The sequence below is a fragment of the Nicrophorus vespilloides genome, unplaced genomic scaffold, assembly GCF_001412225.1.
Source record: "Nicrophorus vespilloides isolate i.1.1-1 unplaced genomic scaffold, Nicve_v1.0, whole genome shotgun sequence".
Lineage (NCBI taxonomy): Eukaryota > Metazoa > Arthropoda > Insecta > Coleoptera > Silphidae > Nicrophorus > Nicrophorus vespilloides.
This window is the reverse complement of record NW_017096600.1, coordinates 67,347-93,699: the sequence shown is the minus strand read 5'-3', so window position 1 is coordinate 93,699 and position 26,353 is coordinate 67,347. Positions and strand designations below refer to the sequence as shown.

Genomic DNA, 26,353 nt, shown 5'->3' with positions numbered 1-26,353 from the left:
AATCATACAATATTATTGCAAAAGAAGAAAAATATATAATTAAACGTTGCAATGCTTGAAATATATAAAAACAACAATAACAACAATTCTACTAGTAGTATAAAAAATATATATATAATACAGATTTTGAATCTTAAATCTGTTGTACTGTACATAATATGTTGTCTTTAAATATTTAAATTATGTATATTTATAAATATAGAAGTGTGTATTTTTTTCTCTGTATATCGCGTTTTTCTCGATTAATTTAAAATCACAGGAAATTTTAAGTTTATACAAAAATAATTATGTATTCTAATAATTAACATTAACATTATTAATAATAAAATTGGCAATTTAAAGAGACGTTCTTGTGGAGCGAAAATGTCGCGTCATCATTTCTTGTCTATGAATGCTCGGTTTCTGAGGTCGTTGTTGGATGACGTGTAGCTCTTGGCGATGGTGTCGTTGCTTTCTGCCTTCTCGTATAGATCGGTCTGCAATGGGAAGCAAATACCAACGCCTTTCTTCACTCCGTTTTGCTGGAAAGATAAGTGTTAAGTGTTGTTTGTTAAAAAATAAATGCTGATATTTACCTTATTCAGAGCATCTGCTTTCTTTTGCTTGACGTAGGTCTCTTTGTAGAAGTTGCTGAAGAGGAAGTAGAACATGACTGAATGCATGCCGATCCACCAGACGAAGGCCTTCGGGTAGCTGCAGTCGATGAAGAGCAGCTGGAAGGCGTGTACCATGACAGCTACGAACTGGATCATTTGGATGGTGGTCAGGTACTTCTTCCACCAGAGGTACTTCTGATACTGCGGTCCAAGGGCAGCGATCAGGTAATACGAGTACATGATGATGTGCACGAATGTGTTCAAGAATCCGAAGAATGATGAATGACCGCCGGGGGTGAACTTTACACCGAACCAGACGGACATAGGCATCACCCCGTGATGGATAACGTGCAGGGTCGAAATGTTTTTATTCTTTTTCCTCAAAACGAAGAAAAACTATTCCAACAAAAATAACATTAATATTAGTTTATGAAGCATTAATAGCTAGCTCACCGTATCTAGAAACTCTGTGAATTTAGAGATGTAATACCACCAACATCCATTCGCCATCTGGGTTAACGAGGTGAGAAGAATGAAAGAGAGAAAAAAACATAGATTAGTATATCTGTAAAACGGGCGAGTCAATTATCGAGATTTGGCCAAGGCGACATTGAACTCTTTTCGCACGTTCGAAGTCCGGGCCGAATACCGATGCTTGTATTACTCACCTGCATTGCCAAAGGTGATGTTGAATAATCGACTGGTTGGCATCTGTAGCTGTAGTGCGTTAACCAGCCAGACACGCAGCTCTGAAAATTTATTGATTAACAAATATTCTGCGAACAAAACAACGAATTACTCACCAGATAGAAAAGCCAAGTGCTGAAGACCACCTGGAACAGGTTGTAAACGATGAGGGTCTTCTTCAACTCGAAAGGTTTTCGGTTTTCCATGAGCCGTGGCCCCAAGCGCTTCACGATGTACGCATATGAAAGGCATATCGCGAGCGTCGGGAAGGGCGAGCTCATCAACAGCCAGTTGTTCACCCTGGGATCTAAAATTTAATTCATGCCATTAGCAAACATCATATAAAAGAACAGTACTACGCATTTATGAATTATCTTGCATTTAAAGTCTAATTGCCGAATTGAAGAGGCTGTGAAGGTCGCGAGTTACGACCTTTTTCGCTTAGTAAGGTCGTCTCAATTAATTTCCATGGTTCTTTCCGGTATAATCACATCACAATATACATTTCGAATTATGATTAAGCTTCTATTTGCGGAATAATAAACAATTTTGATTGACATTATTCACAGTGAAGTGGTATCTATTAACATCTATATCCAAGCTGAACCAATATATGAATTCAACTGGTGGCCTCATCTTAAAATTTTCTTGGGACCCTTAAATTCAAATATCTTCATGAAGCTATAACGCGTTACTGATGAAGTTTGAAAGGCGTTTTTTTGCATAGTAATTCACCATTTAAAAGAAATATGCATTAACCTAAAAGTCATGTTGCTCAAACGAGTTTGCTGGAAACGAACATTAATGCCTGTGATTTTGGTAACGTTCCGTTGGAAAGGTTGTGAATTAGCTTGTGCATAGTACAACACATAATTCACGCCAAATGTCATGCAGCAATAATAACATTCACCTCAATTTCTCTCTTGCACAAAACCATATAATGATTGCGATCCCGAAATCAATGTCAATTTGCATGTAGGTATACCAGTCTCGAGTGCAATGTGGAAAGAAAGAAGCGAGCGCTTCTTCGCACATCTCTTGCACCATCCCGTCGTGCGATGGGAGAATCACACCATCGCAGAACGGGATGCTGTCGTCTTGTTGCGCAATCACCATGGTTACCCAACACATGCGTTTGGCACGGGTTACGTTTTATCTGGTTACGGTTTGTGCTTGTCTCATCGTCGCCGTCGTTGCCCCAGGCTACAATTATCATTGGAAGTGCGTTCGGTCGTCGTGGGCGATCCTCATTTTCAGCAGATTCCTTCGGAATCGCCAATGAACCGGCATCCGTTTCACGCATTCCCCGCACGATCGGTAATTTGTAGCATAGCGCACTTCATGTATGCTTGGCTCATCGCGTATGGGCATTAATTTTGCATTTTGCGCATTCCACGTCGCAGTCGTAGCAATTAAATCAATAATCGTCAAGGCAACCTCTGATATTCGACAATTTGGGTGGCTCTGAGGTTTTCCATTAAATTTTACGCAAAACTCATATAATCATCAATCGTTGCCAGAGATCTCACGACGTATGCCAATATTACTACATAATAGCATCTTCTGCTAACTCGAATTGGTTGAGCAAACAGAATTTTGCAAATTTCTAAATCTCGAACCACCTGTAAGAACAAACCAATAAGTAAATATCTTACCGCTCTTGTTGTCCATCAGATCATGGTATTGGTCCACCAGGAACCGGACGACGTTCGTCATCTGCAAAAAAGAAATTAAATGTTAGTGTGAATCAACTATCATCTCCAACAAAATAGTTTCGATTTAAGGTGTAAAAACACGTGTTCAGTTAAGATGCTCACCGAGAGCTTTGAATTCGTTATAGGTGAGGACGTGCGCGACCTCATGTCAAACGAAGGCATACATTTAATCGATCACACTACATCGGTTTAACGATTTCCTTCTCGCAATGCTAATAACTTTAGCAAATTACTCGGAAATAAACTATTCGAAATATTTAAATTGGATCTAGTCGCCTTGATACATCAAACAATGGCTCTAATATATACGAAAAACATACGCAGCCAATTGCATTGAAACAAAAACAAAATTACATATCACTTTTTTTTGAGTTTACTGCGTATTATACTCCCTCGTAAAATTGAACAATAAAATAACAAATTCATTTTTTTGATAAATAATAATATTTATTGAAACAGTCATACATAAACAAATAAAAAAAATAAAACTTATTTATATAAGAAAAATATAATTAACTGTTACAAAGTTGTGAATTGCACTTGTAAATAATAAATATGTTTTTGGGTGGAAACTCGTTTGGTCAATAACCCTTTGAAATGGTTATTGTTAATTGGAATTATCTATATATAAATATTTCAGTTTTGTTAATTTCTTGTTTTGTATGACTTTTGCAATTGTTTATAGATAAGCTTTAGGAAGCAAGTACAAAACGTAAATTGGCAAATGCATTTAATTTATATATAAATAAGTTCGATCGTGAAAGTTCGCCACCATTTCAGTATTTTTTTTTTTCATGAATTTAATTCAATAAAATAGTAACCTTGATTTTGGCTGAATCTAGGTTAATACCTTCGAAGATCATTGCAAATGCCTACGCATTTATTTTTTTTTTGTTTTTGCGTACGTTCATGCGTATTTATCATTTCGCTTTTGCAAGGACTCTTCCTCTGATCCATCACTTAAACGGATATCTAAAGGACAACACTAGAGGAACTTACTTGAAATCACTTCACGCGTTTAAATCATTATGAAAATTACCTTGAAGAAACACCTCTGTTTCTCGTCTCTCTTTTTATTTTGATCGTTAAAAACTAACAATCAAACGTGCAAATTAATGTTTATTCATTAACCCGGCCGTTTCTCGTCGACTTTGCGAAAACATTCCAATTTATTTATTACACGATACGCTCCGAATAAGAACAGAACCGAATTACGTACAACTTTCAATTATCGTCGTCCTTCTTCCTGGCAATTATTACCTATCCGACGGATAAGGAAAATTGAAACTCACCGAAATCGAACCGTTCGACAATTGCTGCAGCTCATTAGTAGGCGATATATTTTTTTATTTTCGTTTGTTATCCAATTATTTTTTTTCGCGATTCAGCAACGGCATGTGGCATATTGCACATCGCACGACCAGCACCTGGATTCGCGGGGCGCGCGCAGTGAAAGTGTTTCCAATTTCCAGCAGAATTTTCAGCTATAATCGTTTCACTTGATGGTATATCGGACGAAGATGATAATGTTTTCGCTTTGCGACCTTTGCGCTCGGACACAGGAGAATGGCCTCAGGCTCTCGAAGATCCTTGCATGATAATCACCGTTTCCGCGGAAAATTCCTGTATATTTTAATCTACCGTCTGCGTTTGTTCGCAATCGACAAAGAGAAGCGTATGCAAGAGAAAGACAGAATAAGCTACTTTACTGTAAAGCACTTTCCATTTTCATATGAGATCGCTCTTGCTTTTAAATGAACGCAAACAGTAGCAAACCAGAGGCGTCTCGATTAATTCACTCCACGAAGAACACAAATTCATATTTTTACTTCGTTGCCGATGGCTACGAAAGTATTTAATTTGACCTATCGAAAACAAAACAAAATCCCTAGGAAAAACCGCAGATCGCTAAACGAGGCTTAGCAATTATGTAAATTTCCAGTTTTAAAAATTTAACTCCATCGCACATGCATTTATTTGTTTAGTTTCATCATTTAATAAACGTCATCTAATGGAATTTGAAAACAAAAATATTTACTGAAAACAAACTGAATAAACATCCATATGGAAATTCATTTTCTTATTATAAGCAAATAAACCTAACTTTATCTACAATTATTATTATTACAATGTATACATATGCATACATATAATATAGGCGACAAGAATTTTCTTCCCTCTGATTTATTGAAAGTGTCATAATTATTTGGTTTCAGGGTTAAGAATGTCTCGAAATCTCTGACGTTCGCGTCTGTGTTACCAAAATTTATTGATTACCCAATTTATTTCGACATCAATTATAAATAATTACATTTTTTCAACAAAACTTCTATTACAAAATATTAATAAATTACAGTCAATTTTATTTCATTTTTTACATAGAAAAAAAAACTAGAATCTATAAACACTTATGTTGTCGTCTTTATTGCTGGTCCTATTATGCATATAAAAAATTAAGAAATTCTCAAAGAGGTCAATAAAATCTTTGAAGCCAATACGTCTGGAATCGATAGTCTAGATTTGAAATTGTTAATGTATGAATAATCTACGAACCATGCACCACATATTTCGAACGAAATTAACATATTACAATATGATCTTGTGTGTTTTTTTTTCTGAAGCAAGAAGACCAATTTCTTTTTTTTTTCTAACCTTCGCATTGTTTATTAACATCGGCAATCGGTAAGAATAAAATGGTAATAAACAATTGATTGTTTAATATTGTATTTTTATGGCGGTTGGTATTTATGTGACAGGTGAGGATTTTGTTTGTGCACACTTTGTAAAATATAATTTGATTTTAATTATACCTCTTTTCACTCGCATTTTTTGTGCTCATTACATCGCGGTATTTGGTGTTTTCAGATCGTTATCATTTACTTACGTTTATCAATTCAATTGGAGATAACACACCGCATTAACATACCACAATTAACTATTTGTTTCAATTGGCATTACCAACGTATTTTCTATAAAAAAAAACAATTTAATGCACATTATATTAACTATAAACAAAAATTAATCGCTATACATTAACTCAATAGCAACGTTTAAAATCATTAGTTTCCTATAAATAAGTTGATACTAATTATTTCATAGATTTTTGTATAAATATAATTTAGACCAATTCCCAACTTCTCTATTAATTTATTCTATTTATACTATGTACAAATTATTAACTTCTCTTTTTAGTGTAAAAATTAATACCTAATAATAACTATTAAGTTCAAATAAATATATATTTATAGTATACCTATTAAAATTAATAGGAGATTTAAAAAAAGTTAGTTGGTAATTTGTTTTTTTTTGTAATGCAGTTTTTCATGTTTTATAGTGTTGGTAAATTGAGTGTCAGTATAATAAAATAAATACTTTCATATAAGTAACTTTGAATTTCGGATGCTGCACGCCACTGACCGTAATCCGACGGAATTCAATTTGACACACTTCTGTGAGCCGCAAGCAAATATTAAGTAAGCTACAATATATTAAATTACTTAAGAAAAGATTATCGTTTTGAGGTAATCAATTGGAATTTTGCGTTGTTTAATTGTTATGCCGTTTATTTGTTTGCAAATGGAAACAGCAAAAGTATGTACGTTTTCACGCTGAGTGGGGGTTGATAGTTTCTCGAAAAGTTGGGAAACAGTGACAATCAATTAGCTGGCCGATGTTAGTTAGTTGCCGCAACGAGCATTTCATCCTTCCTTTCGTTCCGTTTATTCATGTATTTGTTTTCAATTGTTGCGAAACTCGCGGCCACCGCGATCGCCGTGTTGCGAAATTGCGTAAGCGCACACAGCCAATTTGATCTATTTTTTTATGTTTTTGTTGTTGCCCAGCGATAGGATAGGTAATAGATAATTATAACTTATCGGAGTTGCAATTATTTGTTTGTTCGTTTTTAAATGTCGAATGTGGTGCAGAGCTGCGATAAGGAAGAGCGCGTTTCACGGAAAAACCGCGCAAGGAAAACGCGTTTACGTTCTATACACGCACGCGAAGGTTGCGTCCTGTAGTTTATCCTGCCTTTTGTCTCCTTCGAATCGGTACGGATAGAAATCGCGTTTTTTTGTCTCTGTTTACTCACCTTCTTTGTGATGCTGTATTCAATGTTGCAAAGTTCAAAGTTCCAAATTCGCACTGGACGTTTCTTTAACTTCCTTCCGGGACGTCACCCACTTCGAAGCGTTCTTGTGAAATCCTTTTGTCCCTTTTCTTCTGTCCTTGCGTTTGGGGGGAAGGTGGATGTGGACGAAGGCAAAAGTCAAGCACGCAACAAACCCAGGTTGCGGCGACGTGCTTGGATTTATATCACCTGTTCTCCACCTGGTGGGGGTCTCGAAGCTCCTTCTTCTTGGACGGACGGCGGCGCTCTCTACTATACCCGAAAACTATATGCCTTTATTCCTTTTCCTTTCCTTCCTCGCTCGAGGGGGAATCCCGAAGTCGATCACCTTCGACACTCGAAGAGCGATTTTTGTTTATTATTATTATTTTTTTCACTTGCTGCTTTTTGTTTTTGTTGATTATTTTTTGCATTCTTCTCTTATTCCTTTTTGGCGCCGACATTAACCTACTGCTCTCCAATTGCATAAAGACATGTTTTTCTTTTTCGTTCCTTTGACATTAACCTATTGCAACATGAATCTAAGGTAAGTTAATCCAACACCACCCAATAATAATTTAAATATTCCTATTTAAGAACAATTTCTTTGTTATTTTCTTTGTTTCCTACTTTGTTTCATTTATTTCTTCTTAATAATGCTATTATTTATATCAGATAAATACTTTTATATAAAATTGACACATTAACATACAAAATAATATTAATATAAATCATTCAATAAAATCCAATAATTTATTTCTTCCTTTTTTAAAACCACTAAATTTTGACTTATTTCCATTCTTAAAATTGTTTCTTCCATATTTATATACTTTATATACTAATAAAGCATTTATTTACGAAAAAAAACAAATTATATTAAAACAAATCTGCTGAGAAAAAGACAATTTCATTTTTTTCACACATTTGTCCAGTAACAATAACCAATATCTCACAAAGTGCGGGTCATCACTACCATCAATATCTTGAACTGTTTGAAACCGAACTAACGGTTAACAATTTACAAATATACTAAAAATTACATGCCTTAAACAAATGTAATTAAAATTTGAATTTGAAATTATAAACATATTTTGTAGACACAAAAAAATAATAAATTTTATTTTGTTTGTATATTACTATTTGTTACTATTTTCATGTAACTTTTTTTATAAATATGTAAATGTAAATTAATTCAATAAATAATGTTTATTTAAAGTTTACATTGATTGTTTTCTTTTCAGTATGGGGGGGTAATATCGACTTACGCAATAATATTTTGGGGTAATGGTTAAAAAAGTTCCCCGACCGCTGGTCTATACTATAGAAAGAAAACAACGATTATTTATGTATACAAAATTATATTGTGTACTATTTTTTTAGAATTTATTTTTATTTTGCTGAATTAATTTCTTTTTGTTTTAAAAGTAGCGAAAACGGATAAATGTGTTTCCTTTTTATGAGTCTTCTACGCATATGAACCTTCTACAATTAAAACGTTTTTATTTTCACCTTCCATCCACACTGTGTTCGTGCGTTGCAAAATATTTACAAATTGGCATCGGCAAATCGTTTCGATCTTTCTCTCTAAATTACCGAACTAACGGATAAACATTTTACAAAAATACTAAAAATTACATGCCTTAAACAAATGTAATTAAAATTTGAATTTCAAATTTAATTCATGCTTATAAACACATTTTGTAGACACAAAAGAATAATAAATTTAAAAAGAGGATTACTTAATCTATTGTAAATTTAGTTTGTCTGGTATTACTTGTTTATTTTTGTCAATTGTTTATTGATTGTTTACGGTATTGCAATTGTTTATGCTAGAAATTTCTCGAGATTTCGCCAATATTCCGGACTGTTTGAAACTAGACTAAACGAGGACTTTAAAATCGCATAAAAATAAACCGCACAATTATTAATGTATACAAAATTATATTGTGTACTATTTTTTTTAGAATTTGTATTTATTTTGCTGAATTAATTTCTTTTTGTTTTGAAATTTTTAATATAAATATGAAATCGATGTGACTTTTTTTTAAATAATAACAAAAAAATAATATTAAAAGAATCAATTAAAATCTAACAATTCAATTGACGCCAAAACAAATGTTATTAAAAACAGCTTTTGGTCATTCTACATATGTACTTTAATATAAAGAGATTGGTATAATAAAAATATAAAATAAATTTTAATCAGATAATGGTTGAACTTTGTTATTCTTTAAATTAAAATAAGCATTGGTCATTCACGAAAATAACTATTAAAAATACAAGTTCAATACATTAATAAAACGTAGTATGATTACTTAATGCATTTCAATATTCAATTGGTTCTTTTTGTTTTTCTTCGACAATAGAATTCCTTTAACAATGTGCTTTAACATTATATAGGCACGACGCGTGTATTAAGAATGTTTGGCACAGAAAAAAAAATGAAGTGTAATGATGACGCGGAGAAGCGAATGAAGATGCCTTTTAAGCGCCTTTTTTTGGTAATTGCGCCTGTGTAATTTGCACACAATAATAAGAAATCCATACAATTTTATTTATTTGACATTAACCTACTACGTTTTTACGTAAGGTTTCAGACGGATTAGGAGCGGAATTTTCGAAATGCCACAGGCGCAATTAAAAGTAGCGAAAACGGATAAATGAGTTTCCTTTTTATGAGTCTTCTACGCACCCAACCTTCTACAATTAAAACGTTTTCATTTTCACCTTCCATCCACGTTGTGTTCGTGCGTTGCGAAATATTTACAAATTGGCATCGACAAATCGTTTCGATCTTTCTCTCTAAATTATACGCAACGGTATAATCAATTTTGATTGATTAGATTAGGTGTAATCTTCGATTTAAAGAGTTGTATACGCGCCATTTTTCTTTTAAACACCAAAGGTCATTCTTTTCTTCGGTGACTGTACGAAGAGAAAGAGAGAAATATAAACAATAATTTTTTTTTGGAATTTTAAGGAAATTAACGGAACCTGTTTTTTTTTCGGTTTATTTCCTATTCGGAAACCATTTACCAAAATAAATATGTATTAATTATGTTACTCGATGTTACACCTTCAACACAATTTACGCCTTTTCTAAAAGATTTCAATGCTCGATCAAAAGATAATGTAATAATCAAATTATAATAAATAACGATAAACGAAAGCGCTACTAGTATGTTAACGCTTCCGTTTTTCGTTAAAGTTACAAAATTCCTTCTAATTATATGTTTTAACTTAATTTACGCCTTTTTTGAAAGATTAAGTTTACTATATTAATTAATGAGAAAAACATAAATATTAATAATCATTATTATTTATATTTAATCAATGTTAAATTTAGTCATTTTTTTGTAACATTTTGATACAAGACATTCCCATTTGACTGCTCAAAAATTAGAGAAAGTTCCTATTTAAGTCGGCATTATTTGAAGATTGCTCGATATTATTGCTGAAATTATATAATTACTGATAGAAGAATGAATTCAGAAGATATTTGCATAGTGTGAAGTACTGTAGATATTCAAAAATTTTAATTAACAAATCATAAATAAAGACATAAATTTATCTTTGCACTGAAACCACAGCAAATTTTAAAAACAAACAATCGAAAATCTTATTTAGTAAAGCTTAGAAGATGAGTTTTTTTTTTCAAAAACTGTAGATTTAAACTGAAATTAGTGGAAAAGCGGACTTCTAAAAGTTACAAACAAATAGAAAAAGTCAATACAGTCATACCTCAGTCAGAAGTTGTACTAGAAGAAGAAAATAATATACATGAAATAGATTTCGAAAATATCGATAAATAGGATGTTATAAATTGATTACTTGCATAAGTTTTGTTTATTTAGTGAAAAAGATCAAAATTTTGAAAGAAGTTAAGTGGACAAACAATCAACTTTAGACTCATATTTAAAAATATGATTTCACTTTGTATGTAATGTAATTTTAAAAAGAAATTATTAAATCATTTTATGCACTTCTCTAATTGTCACCGTCCCAATGTTTCGCGAAAAAAATATATATTTGAATAAAGATAAATATTTATAATGTAATGAAGACAACAGCAACACCTGAAGCGATTTAAGAATCTACATAAATAATCAATATTTGTAATGTATTTATGTGCATATTATAAATTGAATTTACGGATCTTGTCTCGCTGTAATTATTAATTGTAAACAACTTTGCAATTTCAATTTTATTACATTCGTCTTCAATTTTTCCATAGCATCACAATATTATTGCATTATATAATAATACGTTTCAGTTTTAATCGTTCCCTGTTATTATTTACGCACTTTCGTGCATACTATTATAATTAAGAAAATAAAAACAAATAAGTATTGATGTGTTTAGATATAATTATAAGCGAGAATTCCTAAATAGTAACATTTCCATAGCAACTGAAAGCTATAGATAGCAATTGCATAGTCAGTGGAATCTAGGATCATTTTCATGACGGCGAAAAGAAAATAACACGAAACTAGAAATTTTACGACGACGTCTTAAAAAAAATAGTTTAACGAGAAACTTGCGCATCGAAATCTCATTCGTTAATTAACAAGTTTCATAGTGCGTATTATATACATCCGGCAAGTGGAAACTGTGCAAAAGTGCAAGAGGCAACAAACCGACGCAAGGTCGGTCGCACAGAGTTTGATTTTATTGGATGAAGAATGCAAAAAGTCCATTGCATACACATACTCATACACACAAAAGTCAACGTCACTGAATACATTACCACTATGGGATTGTATAGGAAATACCCAGACTGCAACGATCATCCGATGCCATTAAAAACGAGAAGAGCAAGGTGTAAAAACACTGCTGCAAAAGTAAAAACAAGACGACGAAACGAACGCCTAAGGATTTTTTTCCCAATCGAAATTCCGATTGCGCAGATTTTTTTTTGTTCGGACAATTAGACGTTCTATTGACTTTCGCAATTTCTGCGTGGCGTAATTAACTAATAAGCAATGTTTATTCACTTGAAGTAGAGTCTGAAAGAAAGCAGAGTGTTTGTTGCATTGTTATTATTATTTAGTCAGCGGTCGCATCTTCTCAAGATAGTTGCGAAAAAGTTATGTTCTCAAGTATTAGTACTATTTTTTTTAATTTAAACAATCTTAACTCGGCTTGTCGCATGGTAACCTTTCATAATAGTACAATTATAAAGAAAAACAAAACGGGTTTGTTGTGTGTTTTACGAACGTTGGTTGACGTACAGAAACCTAAACAGTCAATGAGTGTGGCTGATAGATATAATAATCGGAATTGCAACATTTAATAATTGTGTGTATTTAATTAACATTGAACCTCGGCTCTTGAATAAGAGCGAAAAACAAAACACACGCCGTACGTGTTATGTAACACCGGAATACAACAAACAATACTTTGTTGTATATTTCATGTGATTTGTTGCAAGAAGGCCAGCTCATCGGTACTTCGATTGCAACGTGCATTTTCTTTTGAATCGCGATCAGATCAATCCCGATCCGCTGTTGACCGATTAAACAAATGCAAAGGTTCGTTCGCGCAAATATTTGACGATTTAATGGACGCGATGTGCTGGTCATCGTTTACGCAAAAGAAAACAGAATACACACGTTTATTTACGACGGAGGCAAAATATCATAGGCGTGAGAATGTTCACGCATCTTCCTTTCTTCTTTTTCTTCATCGAGTACCGTCTCCTTCGGTGGTTGGTGAGCGCATCGCAAGTCGACTATTTATGCATTCGGCAAATATTAGCATGGATGGCATCGAAATTCAACCTAATATTTATTTTTTTGTACGTGCAAATAACGTTTACCATAATCCATTAATCACATTATGTAAATCTTTACGCACTTTAAACCCACATGCAATCTTCTAATAGAATAGTTTCAAAGAATTATTACGCACTTAACGCGCATTTTATATAACAAAATGTATTGGCCCAAAAAGCTACCGACCGAGTTATAATAAAGAATAGAAAATATATAAGGCAAAGTCCATATACATATAGCTAAAAAAATACAACGAAAAATGATAAGTCTTCACTAAAAATACACATTACAACAAAAAAAAGGTAATATTTGGGACTTGGGTTTGACAACAGGGAACGAAAAACTAGATTTTGTATAGGATATGATATAGTATTAACGGTAACGATCTGCCATCAACTTTTCTGCGACCCCCACTTTGAGAATCACTGGCCTGGACCATAGCTGGGAACTCAGCGAGAATATATTGTTTTATTTTCTTAAGGTGGAGGATTTTGATAGGGTTTGATGATTGACTTTGAGGTGGTATCTTTGAGGTCTTAAAGGATGTTGTGTTTTTTTTTTCCACGACGGAGATATCGCTCTCTTTATCGATTTTTTTTACGACCTCATTTTCTTCTTTTCTATTGGACGTGCCATTCGTAACCTCCGATAGACTTGAAAAGTATTCCGAACTCAGCACATCTAACTCCACTGTCAAGGATACCTTCTTGCTCTGTTTTGTAGTTGTTAAGTGTTATTTTAAATATAGAATAAAACTTGTACTATACAATATTGTAAAAAAATATGTGAATTTATTGGTAATTTTTGCATAATCAATCTAAAAATAAATTTTTGTTATTAATGAATAAAAACGAATCGCGATTTATTCAAATTAAGCAGACTTAAAATTGCATAGTAAAAGAAGATTATTAATAATATTTGCATAATCAATATAAAAAAAATAATAACGCCAAATTCTTTGTGTATGGGTGTTTCTTTTAATAAATTTATTTTGGGTAGAAATAAGTGAAAATATTAATAAAATTGGAAAGTCTTCATTATCCATAGTACAAGTTGATGTAATCTTCTTTACAATACTTGCATAATCAATATAAAAATAATATAATAACGGCAGAAAGACTGCGGTTTATTAAACTTTCAAATAATTCATGGCCATACATTCTAGTCAATGAATTATTAAGATTATTTATAAAATGGAAAGGTTTAAAAAAAATTAAGAAATTAAGATTTTATTTTTACTATTGCCGTAAATATTATTATTTTACCTCTCCAATCGATCACCAGGCTTAGATAATCCAATACGAACTATTTTATGAACACATTATTTTGCTGGGATCATATTTCTTGCTCTTACTCTTTACTAGCACATATTGGCAACTTAAGAAGTATCGTTCTAATTTTGGTGTTATTTTTTATAATATTTTGTACATTATATTCCAGGGCAGAAAGCTCTTTGCAGTAGTTCAATATATTGTGGTAATTTATTGTTACAATAAATGTTACTCTGTCCGAAAATATGGTATACATTTTAATATTTTTTTGTTCGAAAATATTATAAATAAAATATAGAAAATATTAAATTCATTTTATTATCACAATATAACTAAATACAAATAATTTTTGTGGAATCCAAATTTACTTAAAGAGAGATTTAACCCTGTTGATTGCTTGTTTTGAACAAATACATTTTGTATACATTTCAGTAAATCGACCCTCACGAGAAAGTTTTACTTTATTTATATGAGGAAATTTATTGGTATTTCCTCCTCCTGTTAACATAATTGATTCCATACACTGTAATAGCTGTTGCCAGATACTATGACATTGTTCATTAGTCAATTGCTTCGATTTGGCATAAAATTTTAAAAATTACAGTTACTATAACATTTTTCCTAAAAAAACTAATTTTTGGTCTTCAAATTGCAACTTAACTCAAACGCAACGATAACAGTATGTTATTTTTTTATGTCGTATAATTTTATGAACAATCTGTTCATCAATGTGAACATTGAGTAAATTTAAGATCGCGGTTGACATTAATTGGATAATCTTTCCTAGTGGATAGTTACCATTATAATGACAGTTACCATTATTATGAAATTTAGTGGTTTCTACTGGTATCTACTACTAAATGTTGGTATTGTACCCTCGACCATATATATATGAAGATCTTCATTAATACCATCTTCACCATATATATATGAAGATCTTCATTCCTGATGAACCATAGAGCCCTAATAATATTTCTTAGGCATTTTGATTGGAACCTTTGTATAATTTGTATGTTCGATTTACTGGCCGCACCCCACAATTGGAAACCATACATCCATACTAGTTTCAGTATTACTTTGTATATAAGTAATTTATTTTCCACTGTTTATTCCGACCTTTTCCTTAAAAGCCAGTAGAGTTTTCTAAACTTTATTTCTAATTGCTCCCTCTTTGCCTGAATGTTATCGTTCCATGTGAGTCTTCTGTTGAGATGTATGCCTTGATATTTGACTTTTATTGATTTGGGCAAATCTTGTCCATTAAGTCTTACAGTTGGGCAGGTGTCTTTCTTTAGCGTAAATGTGTTATTCACGGATTTCATTTCGTTAATTGCTATTCTCCATTTTGTAGCTTATCTAAATTTTCCTGTAGATATTCGGATGCTACTGCTGGATTCTCATCTGATGCCAAGATTGTTGTATCATCAGCGAATGTTGCAATTGTAGTATTGTTAGTTTTAGGAATATCTGCCGTGTATAGAAGGTAAAGCAGTAGTCCTAAAACACTTCCCTGTGGCACCCCTGATTCTATTGGATATAAATCGGTATTTTCGTCGTCTATTTTTACCTGAAATATTCTATTATCGAGGTATGATTTTATTATTTTAAAATAATTATAGGCAAGTTCTTTTTTTGTATAATAGTCAGAGATGCCAAACATTGTCAAAAGCTTGCGATATGTTTAAAAAGGCAACCAAACAGTATATTGTACTTTTCAGGTCTTGGTAGATGGTATTTACTATTCTGTTTACTTGCCAGAGCAAGTGCTAGAGTTGTGCCGTGTTTGCAATAAAAGCCAAACTGATGGTCTGGTATCAGCTTATTTGACGCTATAATAGGATGCAATCGGTTAGCAAGAAGTTTTTCGAAAACTTTTGACTTGATGAGTACGACTTGATTTCTTCGGCAGGTTTCCCTGGTTTAGCTATTATTATAATTTGTGCGACATTCCACTGCGCTGGAAAGTAACCTGTACGTAGTATAGTATTGAATATTTGAGTGATCAAAACAATTAAAGATTGTTCTAAAATGATCTGCGAACAATTCTGTTTCATCACGTGTTCCTGCCCAATTTGCCGTCGGCTTAGCTTTCCACAAGGAATAATCTGTTAGTTTCGGTGGGCGTTCGGTTTAGTAAGTACTATTTTACTGCTTCATTTTTGATACTTTTAAGCAGCCTTTTCAATTTAGATGTAGCTCTGTTTAACTTTGTTTTATCTTCTTGGAGTCTGTTATTTTGGCATATTCTTTTAAGTCTGCGTTTTTCTGAAATTAAACGTTTAATATAAAGTGGACAAATGTTATACGTTTCCTGTGTTCCGGTGTGGAGTGGTAAGCAGAAGTATTGTCTGCGTTAGGTGCTCCAGAGCTTCGTCAAGATCATGTTTTGTTTTTACTGGTCTGTTCAGCATTTAGTTATTTATGTAAATAATACCAATATAATGAATATTGACAGTTGGTTTCGAAACTCTATATAAACTAAGATTTTCATTCATTTTATTATTTGATATTATTTTATAAAATGAAACTTATTATTTCACCTGTTATTTTTTTCAATATATTCTTCTATAGAAAAATCGTCAATTACACCATCGAATTCAATCACGTCTAATAGACATGTCATGATTAATGACATTTAATAATGGAATTGAAGAATTGCGTTTATAATTGTTTCTCAATTTTTTTCTAAGAATGTTATTTTCCTTGAACCATTACTGACTATAATTTGAAAAACACATTATAATTGTGTAACTTATATGTTTTAATTGATTTAATTTTAAATTCAAATATCTTTTCGTTTAATTATTAGCATTCGAGTAATTAAGAAAAACGTGATTGAAATTAAAAAGAAATTCAAGAAACTAAATTTTATGAAAAAAAAAACATATTTCAAAACAGAACACTTTAACATAAACATATAAATACAATTATATGAACATTTAATTGCGAAAGTACTAGTATTCAAATTCCAACATCATAAGGAAAATAAAGAAACAAAGATCAACAGTATATTCTACACATTCATAAAAAGAACCATTACACTAATAGATCAACCATCTAAGATTCCCCATAATTCTACCATTTCGACAGCCGAGTTATATACTGCCCATATAAGCTGAATTTCTACCTCCTAGTGTTACCATCTTTCAGACTCGGCTAGTGCAATTGAATCAATCAATGCATCTTCTTTCGATAGCAAGTCAAACTGCTGGGTTTGATTAGAAAAAATTGAAATATTACAAGAAATATTACCGCCAGCATATACTGGGTATACACGAAAATCAGAGGTAATGAAGAGGCGGAAAATTTCTATAAACAAGGCTACGAGACCAATTCAGTACAATTAAAATTTACAGTCCCAGTATGAAATTGTTTGTTAAACGAATGGCATCAATTATTTCCAAAACTTATATTATCAGTATAATTCATTGGTTTAAAAAACAAACATATGATTAGTAAATGACATAGTTAAAATAAGTCGCTTTAGTTCGAGTCACAAACTGTCTCCTATCCATCTATTCAAAGTTGGTTGGTGTCAGTCTGACGGAATGTGGACAGTTAGAAAGTTTAAACAATTTCTTTTTTTTAATATGAAATTCATCAAGAATCTCCCCTTACAATCATCAGTCTCATAGCCTCAAACAACGACTCAAACTATTGGGTTGTTACATAAGTCTGTTTGTATTTTGGTGTGCACACGTTTATGTCCAGTGGACGGTGAATAGTTGGACGGGAGGGAGTTTTTGATAACAATAGTTGCAGTGTACAGTTGTGGCTATATTTTAGTGCAAAGTTTATGCAATTCTACTATCTAGTTTGTGACTTTTTCTATTTTCGGAATTTCATGCTGTATTATTTTCGGTGGGAGCGCTCCGGGCGGCCTATAACAACTGACACGGCCTTGATTATGACTGTAGTGAACGAAAATCCATATTTTACACTTCGTGAGATAGCGGACTGGAGATGAATGATTGATACTTTACAACAATGTTGTGCACCGTAGATCTTGATCTAAAAAAGGTTGTGCTCCCCAGGCATGACCAAAGAGTAGCCTACTTCCAATGAAATTAATGTTGTACATTTGGTTTTACCAATTATAAGCTACCGAATAATCAAACTATCAATTCGGTCAAGTACTGTAAACAACTTGATAATTTGTGACAGATCTTACTCAAAAACGATCTGCATTGGTTAATAAACGACGAATATGTTTTTAACATGACAATGATATGTCTTTCATGGGACATACTACCTCATCCTCCATATAGTCCAGACATCGCACCATCCGACTACCATTTGTTCCGCATTGGAATCTTTGGATGACATTAAAATACACCTTGACAGCTTTTTCAATCGTAAAGACGGAGGCTTCTGAAGAGATGGATTTATGAAATTGCCTGAACGTTGGGCGAAAGTGATACAAAATAATGGACAATATATTTAAAATAAAGTCTTTTTTTAGAATGTAGTTCTCTTTGAATAAAAGGTTTCAAATACAAACGGACTGTTGTTACACCCAATATGAACTACTTCTCAAATTTTGCAAAAAAAAAAAGACAAAGATCTTCCTTTAAAAAATTATTAAATCTATATTTCCTTAAATGTACTACAATGAAAACTATCAAATAGGTGTCAAGAGACGCCGGCCAAATGTATTCCGGGCGAAGAAACAGGAAAATCGTATATTTCATTGTTTTGCTGTTAAATGACTAACGAGGCAAATTGTTAAAAATCATGACTGTCCCACCAAAAACGGGACGTTTGGCCACTTAATTGTAAAGATATATTGAGGCAATAATACATATTATTACAGATACATAAACCTTGTACAATCATTATATTATCATAATCAAAATTATTACATTTTTGCTTTCAATTTCTTTAAAATTTTACTTGCATTTGTAATACCAAGGAATTATATAATTATAAAAATATAAATTACATAATAAAATATATCTTAATTAATTACTTCTAATTTAAATTTGGATACATTTAATTAATTTACTATATGAAACACGGCATTCCAAATAGTTTAACTTTGCGAGAACAAATAGTTAAATATTATAAAGAATGGCAAACGTGAATTGCATAGGAACTTCAGAACTTGTCAAATTTGGTACTAGTCACATTTTGAATTTGACAATTTTTAGCATTTACAATTATTCTTTATTGGGTATTCGACAGCTTCTGAGTGAGTTGAAGGCAGAGCAAAATAAAATTATTCAAGCTGAATAAGTAGCAAGAAGATCTAATCATTTCGGAAGGAGATAAATCTTCTTCATAACAAAATTTCATATAAACATTTACTCCAGGTTATTGTTGGGTCATTGACGCGCAGCAGGATTTTGAACTATTTGAAAAATAAGAGAAGTTACAGACTTAATTGGAGAATGCTTCAACCAGCTTCAACAGATTTACCTATTTTGTTAAACTTGACAGCATACGAAAGTCACGTTTGGCTTAAGTTTATGAGGAGATACCACACTGCATAAAGTAGCAAAATTACAGATTCAGCAAAACAAATTTTGTCAAAATATTATTCAAACTAAATACACATAAAAAACCTCAGAAAAGTACAAAAACATGAACAATTGTATGTCATGAATATTATAACAGACCTATAAGTATAAAACAACATCTTATTTATTATAAAGAATCATCCTGCAAAAAGTGGTTTAATGATATAATTCAAGGACCGGGGGTATTGTTTCCACTACGATACAACCATTATTTAAGTATATAAACTTTATTTATTAGTACTCTTAAAATCAGTTGTTTATATTTTCAATTTCCTTTAGAGTTTCAGTTGGAAAATTCGTAACCGCAAGTGACACATGGGCGATCCGCTAAAATTGGGTAAGTACGGCCTTAATTGCTGCATGAAACATCGTTATAATAGGATCTAATTAACTATAGTATCTATTAACTATAATAAGTCAACAAATTTACTGTCTCTATTATAAAATACACTTTTTAATTAATTTGCAACTAATTATTTGTAAATATACAGTATTTTATTTCCACTATTTATATAATATTTACAAAAATTTAATAGGTTATATAATATTAATAATGACTCGTATATACATTTCACTGTAAATATATAACAATTATGCTCTAAGGATTCTTCATTGCAGTCAGACCTAATCCGGCAACCAGTGCAACCACAGTGAAGCCTTGAGCAGCCACCCTCGATCTCATCATGTACTGAGACATCTTAGTATCACCTCTCTTGAAAGATACAAGACCATAGCATAAAGCCATAGTTGTAGCCAAACAACCTATGAACAGATATTCAATTAATTATTACAATCACTTTATTACAAACATTCACCTATGGGTACAAAAGGGTTTTCCTTGATCTTGCGGAACAGCTTCTCCTTGGTGGTCTCCACACCTGCAGCGCGGTTCATCTCATTGTGTAACTGTAGCCAATCCAGCTCCAGGGGCTCCTCTTCTACCCTCTCTGGTGTCATTTCGTATATATTAACTGCAAATCGAGAACAATTTTCACTATAAATTTTGACTTTTAACTAATAGACAGTTCTTGACTTACCAGGTTATGATGACAGCGGCGACTGTTTACAAATCTCTATTCAATCGCTTTACTTTTTTCTAATGAGTATATGAGACAGATTTATTGAAATATCAATTAGTAGGAATAATTAGCAATATATTATTAATATTGAGTTTTGATAACGACACTAGTATCTAGGCACCCCACTGTACAAATGTTTAATGATTAATTTGAAAGTTTCAATCTTTATCGCTTGAAGGCAGCAAACTCTGTAGATCTATCGGATCTATCCCAAATTGAGGAATTTGATATAAATATACAGTGGAACGCATCGAATTCAAAGCACCCTCGGTTTTCGAACAAAATTTATTAAAGTGATCTTCATTTTGTTAATTTCATGGAATTTTATGTTTGTTACAATAAATATTACTAAATTATTTAAAGTTTTATCTATTCTGATTGTTTTTTTTATATTAATGCATAAAATTAATGAATGTTATAAAAGTTTAAATAAGCAAACATCGGAACTTCAAAAAAAAGAATTATCCATTTTAATAATTAATGATTCATGTAAGGAAAATATTTCATGGGATAATTCTGTGGATTTTGAAGATTTCTACAATATTCGAAAGCGTTGAAACTGAATTACAATGTGTAACCACGCTGATTCAGTGATAATCAACTGATTAGGTTCAAACAAATCAAATTTGATTTTTTTCCTCTTACAGTGTTAAAATCTAAACAGCATTAATATACAAATCAAATAATAATATTTATTATAATAAATTAATAATATCCCTTTTACGTTAGTTGACACAATTTTTGTATTTATGAATATAATTGTTTTCATAAACATTGTTATTATTAATTTTATTTTATTTGGATATTCAAAGCCATTACTTTTTTCTCGACGGTCCAGCACAAGTGAGTCGAATGGTGTAGTTTTTTTTTAATATAATAATTGATATAAATCTCTTTTGGCCCTTTTTCTACCCATTTCGGATTTATCGGCCTCCATAAAGTTTTGTTGGTTTTAGCGGTTCGAACTATTTTTTTTTGTATTGGATTTTTGTTATACAGGCGACTAAATGGTGTAGTTATTTCGGTTAGGAAAATGTACGTGTGTTGCGTGATATCTATGTCGCTATTTTTGAATATTTGAAAAATTTTAGGATGCATTTATAAATATTGGAATTTTTCGAACTTATCAAATACCAAACCGCAACTTTATTGCTAATTACATCTACATATATAATTTCGGATGCTGGTTGATATAAATTGCACACAAAAAATATGTGGTATAATGTAATTTACGACAACCAAATCTATTTTTCGCTTGTATGGCTGCAACTTGTATTACAATGCTAAAATTCGGAGGTTCTCAAACTTTTTTCTAAAAAACTCTTCTATCAACGGTTTTTTGAAATAAATTTGATCTTTTATCATTATTCGCATTATTGTTAAGTAAAATTAACATTTTACATATAATAATAAATATACTATAATAATATTTATTGACCAGACTTCAATTATAAACAACAAAAATTACATCCTATAAATCAATACATAATAATAACAATAATGACAACCAAATAATAAAAATTCTGAACAAGACAGAAAGAAATAAAAATCTAAAATGAAAAATAATCTAGGCTGGTCAAAGTGTATACTATATTTATTCCGATTAACTCAATTTCATTAAAAAATTATTCTTAAAAGTTTAATTAACAGTAAGGTACTTTTTTTAATTGACAAGGTACCACCTACAGACTTTAAATTATAAAAAAAACGAGATTTCCCTATTTGTCAATTATCGAAACACAAGCTTACTATATTTTATAAATTGTATATTTTTAATTATATTCGAATATTCCACATTTTTCAGGTAAATAAATATACATAAGTCAAAACTACAACATTTATTTTTATTATTTACGTTGCATAATGACCGATCTTCTTGATTTTTTTTAGAAAACTAATTCAATTACATCAATATAATAATGTTGCTGCTTCGATCAGTCCGAAATCATTAAAGTCCGGTTTGAAAATGTAAATAAGAACTAAATTGTAATTGAACAAAATTCAAATAAATTCTAATAAAATAGTACGCAATATTATTTACAGTCAAATTTTATTTTGTGCGGTTTATGCGAACTGATTTTGCGCACTATGCTAGGTAATTAATGTAAACATTAAATTTTACTGAAAAACTTAAGGTCAATAGCCATTTGCATTACTTAGTTGTAATTAGTAATTTTAATTATTTTATTTATGTTTTTCTTAATATGATTATTGACATAATCAGTATTTTTAGTGAAATAATAAACATAATTGCATGTTTTAAAAATAAAAAATAGGTGTATTAACTACGATTCATTGTATTTAAAAAAATGATAATGTGAAATATAAAAAATCCACGAATCATTGCAGCAGGCCATTGACCGTAGGTCTTTCCCCAGCAAGAAAAAAAGAGATTTTAAAATATACGATGAATTATGTTTATTTCGTTATTTCGAAAACATTTTTTTCTTTAAATCAAGTAATAATAATAATATTTGTTGTAGCAAATCATAATATATACTCAAAAAAAACAAAATATATAACAATAAAATATTGACCATAGGTCTTTCTGTCCAAATCAAACAATATTATAATTAAATTTTACAAATCTTAAGGGAATGTATTTATTATTTTTTTTATTTGGTATGACATTGGATCTGCAATTTGCCCAATATATTTTGTATATATATTTTCAAAGAAAACTGTGGTAAATTGATAAAATCAATTAATATTCTTAAACAATATGATGTATAAATTTAAATTAACAAATTTATACTTCATATTCAAATAACAATACGTTATATTAAAGGGTGTACCAAAATTAACGCAAGATTTGAATTAAATAGAAAACTCAGTTTTTAGTCTTCAGATTGTGATAAAAACTGTGTTTTCTGTAACTTTATAAACAAATTAGTACATTTTTCTTAGTCAGCTAGGATTCAGAAATATTTAGTTGTTAATATTTTTTAAATATTTATAACATTAATTTTTATAATTATATTGTACTTACCTGAAGATTAGGTTCAATAAATTACATGAATGATAAATTTCTAAAAATATTACTATAAACTATAGCAAACTCGGAAAGAAAAAATAATGAACAATACCATTTTGTAAACGTTAAATATAATTGCCATTAAAGCTGTGTACGTGTTGTTGCGAATTTTGAGCAAAACTAATGTGCAATTAAGTTGAACAAAAAAAAAACACAAGAAATGGCACAAATTTGTAACTTTATTATGTACATTTGCAGAGTCTTACATTACGAAATATTATGAGTGTGTCGGATCCAGTTAGTAAGGGCAGATGGGTCTTCCGATACTCCCAGGGAAAGCGAGGGAATCGATGGCGTGAATTCTGCATATGGACGCGTACCGATTTCCGCCTCCAGAACCGCCGTTGCTGTCTCCTCCGTAGCTTCTTCCGCGATTCCTCTTGCGGGAACTCGAGTACAGCAGATTGAAGAAGGGCGAAGCATCCGCCGATGCCTCCGAGATGATGCAGCAGGAGCAGACGAAGAGAGCTAACAGCAGGAGCGCGTGCAACAGCTTCATGATCGAAGAACTACTTCTCGCCGGAGTCTTCTTCGACTAATGAATTTAATTGGTTCAGCGGGAGGATTTGAGCGAGACTGCCTTTGGTATCGCGTCCGCTTCCTCCTTTATATATATATATTAAGTATGCATGCATATAGATATGGATATGTCCCCAACCTATTTACAAAACCTGATATGGTTTTGTGCCATTATTATCTGGTACTGTTATTCAATGGAAATGTCCTTGGCGGTCGTCGGACCACCCTAGTTTGTAACATCTGCACGGCGCGGGGATTTACTGCCTCCGCCGTTTTCGCATTCGCAGTCTGAGCAATGAGGAAATGTTATGTGCGTGAAAAATTATGTTACATTGTACATCATCATCTACTACTCATCACCATCGTCAGCATCGTCTTGGCCTTGGCAGATCGCGTACTATTGAACATGAACTCTCTGATTTTTTTGTGTTTTAATCGCCTGGCGATTATTCCTCTCTGGATCCGACGGATCGAGCGCGCGTCTCGAATAATTCATTTATGCGTCGTTCCAATCTCGATCTTAGCGCTTTTTTTTAATTGCACGCTTCATAGAGCGCACTCAATTAGACGACATTAGAAAGAACATGAAGGAGAGCCAACAACTTTTATAGTTTCCGTCTAATTACGTTATACTTTTTTCGCCACATTTTCACCAGTTTTTAATCTTCTGCACGCGTGCTTAAACATATTTCATGTAGATACATTAGTCGTCGTCCGAGTGGGGATACCTCTTTTTCTTCTTCACATTTTCATATAAATAGCAAAATAGTGACAAAACTATTTCCTAGTTTAGAATAGAGCCATGACGACGACAAAGCATTTCTTAATTCTGCTTCTCCTTGCGACGTCGCTCATAGTCGCCGAAGCGTCGCCCCTTTTCTTCTTCAGATCGCAGAGGCAAAGACGACCGGATCCTGGGGCAGACGAGAGATGGAAAAGATATGGATCCATCTGCAGGCTTCACTCAATCAACACCGTGGCATTTCCTGGACGAATCGGGAAGACCATTTGCCATTCGTGAAGTAGAAACTCTACAAAGTAATAAAAAAAAAAACATTTTTTCAAACAGCTGTAAGTTCCAACGCATTATATTGTTTTCTATAAGCGAGGACGACATCATCATATCAGCGAACGAACGATCTGAACGTACGCAGAATTAAATGTATATGTTTATCATCTAATTCCGATTGCGGCTCTCACAATTTTCTCACCAACGGTTTTTTTTTTATCGCTCCACCACATCCTCAACTCTAAATTATTTTTGGAATTTGTAGTTTTATTTTACAATTATAATATAATTTAGTTTTTGGTAGATAAAACTGTTACTTGCTTAGCAATTCAGATCGCCCAAATTTTGTATTCATTCATCGTACAACGATGCCATCACCTCATCTTCTATTGTTAGTGCTGCATTGTATATTTATAGATTTATTCTAATACTCTGTAATATAAATAAATAAAAACATAATTTTGATGTAAACTATGCTAAAATATTTTTGTCGATTGCCTAAAATTCCATTCGAATTTAAAAAAAAAATTATTTAAATAATTGTACGATGCATTCAAAAATTATTTAATAAATTTCTAGTTTATAAAAAAAATTGAGCACATAAGTTGCAAGCTGAATTTAAAAAAATATCTGCTAATATTTGAGTTCCATTAAATCAAAAAAAAATAAAAAATCCACACTATTAAAACTTGTTACTATTAGTCTTATTGGAAATTCGTATTAATGCTCAAGCTAGTATTCCCTTGTAAATGCACGATTGTTATTACTTCAAATTTCTTGTTTTCAATGATTGTAGTCACAGTCACCAGTCTCAACAAATATAATAGATTTGTTAAATTTTGCTGAAATTTGAATCCGTCACTTTTTACAGTGGAACCTCGCTTAACGAGCATAATCCGTTCCAAAATGTTCGGATTTGTACTCGTATAGTGAAACCGTTTTCCCCATATAAATGTAATATACGATAATGCGTTCCATTTCTCTAACCGATACAATGCGACGATATATTTTTTTGTACTTTAGGCAACTCAATATACTCGTT

The 26,353-nt window shown here is 31.8% G+C and overlaps 3 protein-coding genes across 4 annotated transcripts in view; 1 reads left to right on the top strand and 2 right to left on the bottom strand.

Moving 5' to 3' along the window:
- LOC108557530 overlaps window positions 1–20,162 on the top strand; it is a 38,693-nt gene extending 18,531 nt beyond the window's left edge. The window contains exons 1-2 of one of the 2 annotated variants that reach the window (XM_017914066.1): window positions 1,598–2,600; window positions 19,950–20,162. In XM_017914066.1, the coding sequence (XP_017769555.1) occupies window positions 2,283–2,600; window positions 19,950–19,982 (351 nt within the window). In that variant the 5' untranslated portion in view covers window positions 1,598–2,282 and the 3' untranslated portion in view covers window positions 19,983–20,162. Of the gene's footprint in view, window positions 1–1,597; window positions 2,601–19,949 lie in introns of those variants that run through there. The other variant, XR_001890862.1, reaches the window with a different exon arrangement.
- On the bottom strand, window positions 273–7,388 carry LOC108557523 (elongation of very long chain fatty acids protein AAEL008004-like). Its single transcript, XM_017914057.1, has 7 exons — window positions 7,089–7,388; window positions 2,939–2,999; window positions 1,400–1,590; window positions 1,265–1,345; window positions 1,050–1,106; window positions 576–992; window positions 273–521 (listed from the first exon to the last, which is right to left on the bottom strand). Exons 2-7 carry the CDS (start codon window positions 2,997–2,999, stop codon window positions 375–377), a joined length of 954 nt encoding a protein of 317 aa, XP_017769546.1. The 5' UTR covers window positions 7,089–7,388; the 3' UTR covers window positions 273–374.
- Window positions 20,163–20,209: 47 nt separating the features above from the next.
- LOC108557531 (HIG1 domain family member 2A, mitochondrial) lies at window positions 20,210–20,893 on the bottom strand. Its single transcript, XM_017914068.1, has 3 exons — window positions 20,708–20,893; window positions 20,486–20,641; window positions 20,210–20,432 (listed from the first exon to the last, which is right to left on the bottom strand). Exons 2-3 carry the CDS (start codon window positions 20,625–20,627, stop codon window positions 20,269–20,271), a joined length of 306 nt encoding a protein of 101 aa, XP_017769557.1. The 5' UTR covers window positions 20,628–20,641; window positions 20,708–20,893; the 3' UTR covers window positions 20,210–20,268.
- Window positions 20,894–26,353: the final 5,460 nt, after the last annotated feature.